Source organism: Chenopodium album, chromosome 3, assembly GCF_948465745.1.
Source record: "Chenopodium album chromosome 3, dcCheAlbu1.1, whole genome shotgun sequence".
NCBI lineage: Eukaryota > Viridiplantae > Streptophyta > Magnoliopsida > Caryophyllales > Amaranthaceae > Chenopodium > Chenopodium album.
Genome location: NC_137836.1, coordinates 66,287,665 through 66,298,454, shown reverse-complemented (window position 1 = coordinate 66,298,454; position 10,790 = coordinate 66,287,665). Strand labels below are relative to the sequence as shown.

The 10,790-nt window shown below is 36.2% G+C and overlaps 1 protein-coding gene across 1 annotated transcript; it reads right to left on the bottom strand.

The window, feature by feature from the left end:
* Nucleotides 1-6,264: 6,264 nt before the first annotated feature.
* LOC145625231 (nuclear pore complex protein NUP98A-like) lies at nucleotides 6,265-9,319 on the bottom strand. Its single transcript, XM_081678301.1, has 8 exons — nucleotides 9,283-9,319; nucleotides 9,107-9,156; nucleotides 9,011-9,050; nucleotides 8,818-8,875; nucleotides 8,522-8,660; nucleotides 8,301-8,417; nucleotides 8,008-8,192; nucleotides 6,265-6,808 (listed from the first exon to the last, which is right to left on the bottom strand). Exons 1-8 carry the CDS (start codon nucleotides 9,317-9,319, stop codon nucleotides 6,265-6,267), a joined length of 1,170 nt encoding a protein of 389 aa, XP_081534427.1.
* Between the last annotated feature and the right edge of the window lie 1,471 nt (nucleotides 9,320-10,790).

Below are 10,790 nucleotides of genomic sequence, written 5' to 3'. Positions count from 1 at the left end.
GATGTAAATTTGGTCTTGAATTGGGAAAAGTGCCACTTCATGGTCAATGAAAGAGTGGTACTTGGTCATCTTATTTCTGACCGTGGCATCCAAGTTGACAAAGAAAAAATTGAGGTGATTGAGAAACTTCCCCCTCCCGTGAATGTCAAGGGAGTGAGAAGTTTTCTTGGTCATGCAGGGTTTTATCGCCGATTTATAAAAGATTTTTTGAAAATAGTGAAACCCCTCACTCAATTATTGCTTAAGGATGCCACATTTGAGTTTACTAATTCTTGTATGGAGTCTTTTAACAGGATTAAGGAGGCATTGATAACTGCTCCTATCATACAACCTTCGGATTGGGATTTGCCATTCGAGATCATGTGTGATGCGAGTGACTATGCTGTGTGAGCCGTGCTTGGACAACGAAAGAACAAGGTTTTGCATGCCATTTACTATGCTAGTAAAACCTTGGATGAGGCTCAGATGAATTATGCCACCACTGAGAAAGAGCTCCGAGCTATTGTGTATGCTCTTGACAAGTTTCGAACTTACCTCATTGGTTCGAAAGTAATTGTCCACACTGACCATGCCGCTCTGAAGTATCTCCTAGCAAAGAAAGAGGCTAAACCGAGGCTCATTCAATGGATTTTTCTCCTTCAAGAGTTTGATTTAGAGATTCGAGATAAAAAGGGTGCCGAGAACGTTGTAGCAGATCACCTTTCTCGATTGAGATTTCAGTCTACTTCAGATAGCCCCATAAATGACTCTTTCCCCGATGATCATTTATTCTCTGTTTCTACTGTATCTCCATGGTATGCTGACTATGCTAATTTTTGTGTAGGTGGTTCACATCCTCCAGATTTGACTTACCAACAACGCAAGAAGTTCTACCATGATGCCAAGCGGTACTTTTGGGATGACCCTCACTTGTATCGTAAGTGTTCTGATGGGATGTTTCGGAGATGTGTAGCAGATTGGGATACTCATGGTGTCTTTCATCATTGCCATAATCTACCTTCTAGTGGGCATCTTGGTTCTACTGCAACTGCCTACCGAGTGCTTCAATGTGGTTTCTATTGGCCATCATTATTCAAGGACGCTCGTATCTTTTGCAATGCATGTGATGAGTGTCAAAGAACAGGGAATATATCGAAGAGGCAAGAGATGCCACAAAATGGAATACTTTAGGTTGAGCCTTTTGATGTATGGGGAATTGATTTTATGGGACCATTTCCTTCCTCTAGCGGAAATCGGTACATTTTGGTTGCCGTCGACTATGTCACTAAGTGGATCGAAGCTATTGCGTCACCAACTAATGATTCAAAGGTCGTTATGAAGTTATTTAAGAAGATCATCTTCCCTCAAAGATTGGTATCCAATCGACAAATCAAGAGAATCCTTGAAAAGGTTGTCAACAAGTCCCGCAAAGATTGGTCATTAAAGTTGGATGATACATTGTGGGCATTGCGAACGGCCTACAAGACTCCGTTAAGCTTCGCAAGGAGGTCAAGAGCCTACGCCGCTCAGTTCGAGGAGATGAACCGGCTACAGTTGCCACCACTACTGCACGAGAGGAAACCCTTCCTACTACCGGTGATGCTGCTTCCGGCCCAGTTTCTGATCAGTGAGCAATTTTTCTCCTCTTCCCTTTTGTCTTTATGCATTTTTCACAGTGAGGACACTGTGTTTAATTTAGCTTGGGGGAGGGATGTCTATCTTTAATTGCTTTCATAGTGTAGTTTTATTTGCTTTAGTAGGATTGTTGTACGGTTTGTACCATTCACTAGAAGTGGGAGTTTACGTATAACGAAAAAAAAGTGTATTGCTTTCCTAGTTTAGTGTTTTGGCTAAGTCTTTCTCTTTTGCATTTTTGTGTCCTCTTTCTATGCTTGTGATTTCGAACTGTGTGCGGACTTAAACTTGATTCTTTTGAGTTTCTTTTGACCTTAGTTATGAGTTTAAAATTCAGTCAGTTTGTGCTATACAATGCTACCTACTTTACATTATGTGAATCAATTGAATGGTTAGCGGCAAGATTGGTTGTCCCGTATCAAGTATAGCTAGCCAATTCTCTTGCTATATCACCCTACTTTGTGTTTGTGTGACCGATGCAATCCGTTATTTGAGTAACCTCGGTTTGAGATCTATTAGTAATTTGGTTATCACTTATGCATGTTGCGTATGATAAAGGCCCTTTTCTCTAGGTAGCCTTCAGATGATATTTAGATACATTTGTTCCCATTTTGCTCACCCATGTTGTTGCCTTGCCCATTCATTGTTATATAGCCACATTACAGGCCTCTTAGCCTCGTTGGTTACTATTCCCAAGTCTAGCTTAGGGGAGTTCATTTATAAGCTGTTGTTTGTTAATGTCAGGTCTCATTCTATGCAACCATGGCCAGTTGAGTTTGATGGGGTTGTATCAAAAGTTGAGAAGTGCTACCAACAATCCAAAAAAAAAAAAAAAAAAAAAAAAAAAGAAGAAGAAGAAATAAAGAGAATGAAAAGAAGAGCTTGTTTATATGTTGAAAAAAAAAATCAGAAAAAAAGGCAATGAAAAGGAGAAGAAATTAATTTCATTCATAAATAATCCGTAGATTGTTTTTTTTTATTATTTTATCATCACTTCATTAGTATTTTGGAGGATGTTTGTGAAGTTAGATGGAATAGCAAAGGCCATTTCAATCGGTTGCATTTGGTCATGTTCATTTTCATATTTATGCTCCCCAAGTTAGCTTTTCGCTCACATCTTCCTAAATTTTATCCTACCTTTTCACCTTAGCCCCATTACAAGCTTTAAAAAAAAGTCCTTTTGATCAGCATGTGTATTGAATGATTGAGTGAACGTAATCTCTTATTGTTGTTACATTACCCTTTTATGCATCAAAATGTTCATAATTTGCAAGGTGTGCGGCGACGACTATCTTGATTGGGAAATGGGTTGTGGCAAAGTTTGGTTTCAATTGTGGATCATGATGTAAGGTAGTTTTATTCGTATCCGAGCTAAATTTTAATCTTAATAACTCTGGTTTGATTGCTTGCTCGAGAGTTGGGTTGGTCTTATTCTGGTTTCCTGGAAATCATATTTATTGTATTCGTCCGTTTTGAGTCTAAGGTGTTGCTTGAGGACAAGCAACGGTTTAGCTTGGGGGAATTTGATAAATCATATTTGTATAGGATTGTTGGGCACATTTTTCATTGTTTTTTAGTTACTTCTTAGTCTCTTAGTCAATGGTTTAGAGTCATTTATGCATAGGTTATCACTATCGTGCTGTATTATGCTCCGTTTGTGTTTTCTTAATGTTTCAGGTAGTTCTCATAGCTATATGGACGCTCTCGGAAGAATTCAGCATTTGTCGTTGGATGGAGGGATGTTGATTTGAGGCCGATGATTCATTGACCTTGTTCTTATATATGTATGTAGATTCCTTGAAGCAAATCGGAGTTGTTTCGTAGCCCTTGTTGCAAGTATGAGATCGTTTTAGGCCTTTGGTGCATTGACAATTTGAGTTGCTAAGCATTCTTGCATCGAGCTAAGCTCGAGCTATAGCTCGAGTACTAGCTCAGTAAGGCAGCAAGCCAAGGAAGCTCCGAGCTATCGTTCGCAAGCTAGCTCGCCTATTAGCTCATCACTGCCATACACAAAGTCTTATGCGAGCTATAGCTCGCCAGCTAGCTCGCCAAGGCAGTAGCTACATTCGACGAAGAGCGATAGCTCGCTCGTCAGAGAGCTATAGCTCGTTGCTGCTCCAACTTTTCTTAGTCGTTTGACGTAATCAAGTCGAGTGTCGTGCCACATCATCAATTATCATCCAATAGCATTATAGCTTATGTATTTATTTATTTATTTTGTTTAGGATGAGGCAATAATATAAATATTTGAGAGGATTTTATTTGGCCCCTTATGCTTTATTTTCTAGTTTGAACGTTTCTTTGTTTTCTCTCCATTGTTGAACCCTAGTTTATTATTCTCCATTAATTCAATCATTGAGGTATTTCATTCAATCTTTCGTTCTTTATTTTATTATTTATGAATTCTAGTTTATTTATCTCTTTTGTTTTGTTTATTTCAATTATAAGCGAGTAGTCGCTTTCTAGGGCTAAGTGAGGGAAGCCATGTTTATACTTTGATTAATTATGCTTGATTATTTATAAATTTATGAATTAGGGTTTGAAAAATTCCAATTGATTTGTGCTTTATTGTTTGATTCATGTAATTGGCCAATATCATGAGTTGATTATTTAGCTAATAAAAATTAGAATTGAAAGATCATATTTTTAGAGGTTTAATTACAATTGGCGAATTTGATTATGTTAGCGGCCGAACCACATATGTTAATTCGTAAGCGTTAATTCCCGACCATAGGATTAACAAGTGCTTTAATTATTCGACCTAGTTTGTTTATTAATGGATTGTTTGCATTTCTTGGATTGGTATAAGCATGGTGGACCGAACGTATGCCCTAGACTTTAATTTATCTGAGAACAACCTTATTTTCATTATTGTCATTCTTTAGTTAATTAATCATCAAATCATTATTTGTTTATAGAAATAGTTTATATAATTGGGCAAAAACTAATAGAACCTGTCTCCCTGTGGGATTCGACCCGTATTTGCTAAATCTCTGCTAACAACAGACACTGTGCACTTGCGGTATAACTTTTTATTCATCAGTTAGGCTCTGATAACAATAGTTGTTTCAAAGAATACTACAAGAAGGGGGGGTTGAATTGTAGTATGAGAGATTAGCCAAACTTTTTGCGGAATTAAAATTAAGTTAGCTAAAGGATGTGAAAGATTAACTAAAGAAACTAAAGAATGCAAGAGAGATTTTACGTGGAAAACTCCTTGGCCCTAACAAGGAGAAAAACCACGACCACTTGGGATTTTAGGAAATGAATCTTCACTATAATAGGGCAAATGATCCTATTACAAGCTAACGACTCAAACTCAAGTTCCTCTACGAACTTAAGACCCTGAGGAACAAGTCACCCAACTTGTTACTCTTCTCTTCTCCTTCTCTCTTCTCACTTCTCTGTTTTCTCTTCTCTTTCTCTTCTCTTTCTCTTCTCTTCCTCACTTCTCTTTCTCATACACAAACGTTCACTCGAACTTCCCCATTCCCCAAATTACAACTCGAAAGAAAACAAACTCTAGTATAAGAACATTAAGAACACTCTAATGAACTTGTGTGGAATTTACACTTGACTCGATTTGAAGCTTTAAAAATTATGTGAGCAAGAGTGAGATTTTCCTTCTGAAATTAATGGCTATTTATAGATCAATAAATGCTTTGGAAAATCCTCATTGTGCAGCAACACCATTACGCCACTACTCATACCCACTATGAAGATCATGTCCCTATAATTAAGGAACCATGAACTCCTTAATGTGCAAACCCATGACTGAAGAAGAACATGGGAGAGTAGGCCGTAAGTTTTGGAAAACATGGGAGATTTTATTTTGTAAAAGATATTTTCCGAAAATCAGAAAAAGAAATAAAATAAAATCTTTTTAACTTGAGAAAAAAGATAAACTTTTAAATGATAACAGTTTTCCTAAAAACTAGCATGCACATATTTCATCTTTTAGACCAATTCCACACAAATTTTTCGAGTGCTATTTAATATCTTACACTTACATAAATCCTAAAATATAAAAATATATTTAGTCTTCATATTCTCTGATGAAGCTCCTACTCCGAGGCTTCTGTTCCTTGGGAGGAACTTCTCTTCTCTAGTCTTCATTTCTGAAGCGCCAGTTCCTGTGAGGGAACTCTTCTATAAGGATAGCTCTGCTTCTGGCCTTCTTGTTCCTCATGGTATTTTTACAAGACCCTTTATTCTCCTAGTCTTTGTAACTGAATACACACTTAAACAATCAAGCACTTATTAGTTTGTAAGTAAGTGAGGTTGTGTCATCATCTAAATCTTTAAGTCCAACGAATACTCTTATGCCTTGCAAACATTTTTTTAACATTAACAGGAGCTAAGTTGGAATGGAGTGAGGGACATAGAAAAGACAGATTGCACAAAGTTCACTACAGAATGAAAATTTAGTCAGTTGTTTAATTGCACTCGAAACATCTAATGAAATGCATTCCAAATTTATCACTAGATATTGAAAATCTTTACATTCGAAAAAATTCTTATCATCAAACCATCATTAAATCTATGAACAAACACTTAAGGAACTCGACATTCTAAACTAAGAAAAAAACTGGGGTATTTATTTGTACCTTCAACTATTGTTTTCTTCTAACATTACGAAAAATCTACTAACTAAAAATGCTGCACACTAAACCTCCATTCCCCTTTCACTAGATCATAGGAGACAAATTCGACACCTTGTTTTTCAGCTGCCTGCTTCAACTTCTCAATGTATTTCTCAACCATTTTCTCACTAGTATGCTGTTTTCCAATCTTGTCAACACATTTAACATTCAATAGAGTAACTTCTGCTGCCTTGTTAAGGCCTTGTCCAACTGGAGGCTTCTCACTCTCATCATCATACACTATCACCTCTCGATAATTGAAGTGAACTAAGGAGTCAAGATTGAGTCCACGTACATTTGTCTCCCCGTAAAACTTCACCCAACCAAAGCCATCTCGGCCCACTACAAAGTCCTTTACATGGGAGCAAAATCCTGGATTAGATCTTTCAATTGATGCTAACTTCTCAATTTTGGGCTCTGTGTAGTAGTCAGAGCGTTGTAGCTTTGGAAGCAAGAGCTCCAACTCTTTTGCACTGTCATTGGTTTTAGCAAAATCATCTTTATGAGAGATGGGTTCAGAACTGCTGATTTGGGCTTTCTTAGCATTGTCTGTACCTGACACATCAGAAGAAATGAAACTAGGATCTCTACGTAAAATAATTCACAGCGCAAGTGACAATTATAGAGACATCAAAACTGTAGAAATCATAAATTGGCATAAATGATACTCCCTCCGTCCCCTTTTGATAGTCCCATATGGGCATTTTTCACGGGAATTAATAAACACAAAAGAATAGTAAAAGTACATTGAAAAAGTAAATTGACATTAGGTATGCAAAAAAGTAGAGAGAGAAAGTAATAAGAGTAGATGGGAAAACAAAATTTACATAGGAAAGTTAAATTTGCACAAATATTGTTGCAAATTGGAGGAAATTTTGGTAAAAAATTAATATTAATGGTTGTTGGAAAAAGCAAATGGGGTGAACATTTTGGGACTAAAATTTGCCCATAAGGGACTATCAAAAGGGGACAGAGGGAGTACTATAGAATAAGGACACAAATTCATTCAAGTAGCTACACCCAGATGCTTAGTTTCTTATACAACACAAATATTAGAATAATAGTTGGCAATCCCATCATATTATGAGGCATCAGGAGACATATATGGTGGCTAGAATGGCAGAATGTGATATGATCTGGAAATGGGAACATACTTTATTCAAGGCTAGAAAATGAAACCAAGTCTTAGCTTAGACCGTCTCATACTTTTTTATTGTGATACATTAACAAACTCACCTCCTTAACAAGTAATGTCACTCTCCCCTAGAATTAGAATTGGCACCATCTCATGCACGGGTTTTTATAAATCCAAAACATGAACACAAAGACAAAAGCCAATCAAGTTTATGGAAGCCTTGTCCACGAGTCCTCCAAAATACTAAAATCATAGATATATTTCCCAACATAACAAAATCAGGAACCTCAACTTATTTTAACAAAACTATATGCTTTTTGAATATCTTCTTTGTGTTTATTTTACTCAAAATTTCCTCACCTTTGTAATAAGATTTCTTATCATAGGTAGTGTCTCATTTATCATTAATCCATTTTATACTTTGTTGCCTGTATAGTGGAAATGTATGATGCATCAAAACCTATAAAATATGTAAATGCACACATAATCTGCAGATCACAACCTGGCATATAAGTCTTTAAAGGATTTTAGAACAAGATAGAAAAAAATTAGGAAAAGCTCCTAAAACAGTCGGACCAATTTATCAGAGCTTGACTAAAAACACACAAAATGAATGACATACCATCCTCATACTCCACAGTAGCTGCATGATTGAGTGCAGATGCCTCTTTTTTGGAAGCACCGTCAAAGGTTGGCTCGGTGGATGCAGCAATCACTGATCTAGGATTCTCCCTTGGAATTATATAATTATATCCCTTGCTTATATTTAGACCTTCTGCAGCCTGATCAAAGAAGGGCACCTATATTGGACAATGAGTGGAAACAAAGACTTCAACAAAGTAAGAGAAAAGAAAAAGTACAGATACAACAAATTCACTGAATTTCAACATAAATAATACCCTCCTCACCTTTGTACCATCACTGCTAGGATGATATTTCCTGACACTCACTGTCAACGGCTTAAGTGAATGGTGCCTTGATGTAAAATAAGATGGAACTCTAGTTTTTGCAGGTTTACTAGACACCTATTTTGCACAATAACATAGCCCGTGAGATTTTTAAAAGAAAATAATGCTAAATAAAAAAAAATGTTTATAATGTAGCATGGAAAACGTGTGGAAATACTCACGGGCATGCTAGAGATTCCATGTTGAATAAATGAAGAATGGGCAGAGTGATCCATCATTGGCTGGAATGTAGCAGTCTCAGATCCAAAAGGATCTTTCACAGCTATAATGCTTTCCGTGACCTTGTTTGTTGCTGTGAACCTATAAAGAAATAAGATGATTGCCTCAATATTTTGTGGTTAGTCAACTAATTGATTTTTTTAAAAAAATGTATACAGCAAAAAGCATGAAATAAAAGTATGATACTACTGAACAAATTTTTACAACAATAAAAATGAAGATAAAAACATCAGCTTACTGTTGGGGAGGATCAGGCTGAGGCGAGCCAACATCGAGTGAAACACCTCCATTATTCCCTTATGGTTACAATAAAATAGCAAAGAAAGTTAAAATGCTGTGCCAAAAATAGCATTTACTAATATATGATAGATGTTGCACGCAGAAACCGTTAGTATATTTTCATAATGATCATATGAACTTTTTAAAAATACCTGCTGAGACAAGAGGTGTTGTCCAGGGAGATGATGCTTGCTGATGAGGGAAGACAAAAGGAGGTTAGTAGAACAAATTAAGCAAGAAAATATTACCAAAAAAAGAAAAGAATTAAAATATCCAAGAGACAGCAATGAGCATAAAACTATAACATAATCCAAACAAGAAAATCATGTATTGCAATTTCAACCAGATCAGATGCAAATTACTTGATGAGCAACACACAGAAAGAAGTGATAGGAAGTTCAGAAAAATACTTTGCATTACTTACAATTGTATGGATCACTGAATTTCCATTGTTTGGCCATGGTTTTGTCAATCTAATAGCAGAACTACTTGCTACTTGGTCACATCAATTTCTAGTAGATGGTAAGTGGATTGACAGGTGTTTAGGTGTTATTCTTAAGTAATCAGGCCAAAGTCTTAAATCTTGAGTTGATAGGATCACCGGCAGTGACTTGGTCGCATCCAGATCCAGTAATAATGGGTGTTCTGGTGTTAAATGCAGATAGATTTGGTGATGGGATTTGGAAAGTAGGAGTATTCATATTTGTTGAGAACGCTGGAGCACTACAGTATGGAGTAGGGATTCCTAAGAAACTTGTAACTGAAGGAAGAGGGATGCTCAAGTGCTTTTTGTCAATCCCTTGTGCTTGGTTACTGACTGAATTCTGCTGGACTGAAAAACATAAAAAAACAAAATTCAAAATTATTTGATAATAATATTATCAATAGACTTCTACAGACTACAGCAGCAAGTGATGAAGGTATAAAGAAGAGAACAAAAGATAGAAAAACTTGTAACATATTAAGCATGCATACCTCCTGATTTTAGGCCATAGTTCTCCCATCTCAATTCTTCATGGCTTTTACCAGCGTAACAAGGCATGCCTGATATTGAAATTAGTCTGCAATTTTTTGAATCATCCTTAATAATGGTTTGCTCATATGATTTACTTCTGCATCCTGTATATTTGCCACAAAAAAAAATTGCATTAACTTTACATCACAAAGAAAAAGCTCATAAAATTTACCTGAACAAAGATGTGGCGGACTGGTGGGAAATCAGCAGTATTAGAAGAATGTATACAAAAATAATAATTTTGCATTTGGACAGCTTGTGATTTTGTTTAAATTAGATTAGTACTACCCTCAACAGAGCTTTGGGTGGGGCATACTCAAAATAAAGTCCCTAAGGCAGCAGGACCAAGAAATGATATTCTATTTCTTATTCATGGTATCCACTATTGCTTTTTACTTTTGGGTGGAAGATACATTAAGAATTAGTACAACTTTTGGCGAAGCCTTCCTGTTGTTTAAAATATGATGATTGCAAAGTAGAATTGTTATCACTACAATCCGTTAGTAATCAGACATTACCTCCAAAGTTTCCAGCATACATAGTTCAAGCGTGAGAGAAATTTATTGCCTCACCCTGTTAGTACAAAAGTGTTGGAGGATATATAAAATTAATCCATAGGTGTATATTATTTTAAAATAATCACACAAATTTTTAGCATATCAACTATTAATCAGGATTCCATGATTCATTGCAACTAATTATGCCCAAAATATACAAACTCTAATGACTCTGTATCACAAGTCTCTGTAGGATCAACAAACCCAACCACAAGTTTCTCACTGAAAATCCAAATTTCCATAGTCTTAGTCACACTTGAGACTTGACATTGATAAGAACTGAAGAATGTTAAGATGGTCAAAAGACAATCAACAAAAACCCTCACAACAGTCACAAGTCAAACATTTTATCCAGAAATT

Coding starts and splice junctions, on each gene's coding strand:
- LOC145625231 (XM_081678301.1), bottom strand. CDS start 9,319: ATGGCCAAACAATGGAAATTCAGTGATCCATACAATT. Junction 8,876..9,010: donor AACACCTCTTGTCTCAGCAG/GTATTTTTAAAA, acceptor TGTAACCATAAG/GGAATAATGGAGGTGTTTCA. Junction 8,193..8,300: donor CTAGCAGTGATGGTACAAAG/GTGAGGAGGGTA, acceptor TGTCCAATATAG/GTGCCCTTCTTTGATCAGGC.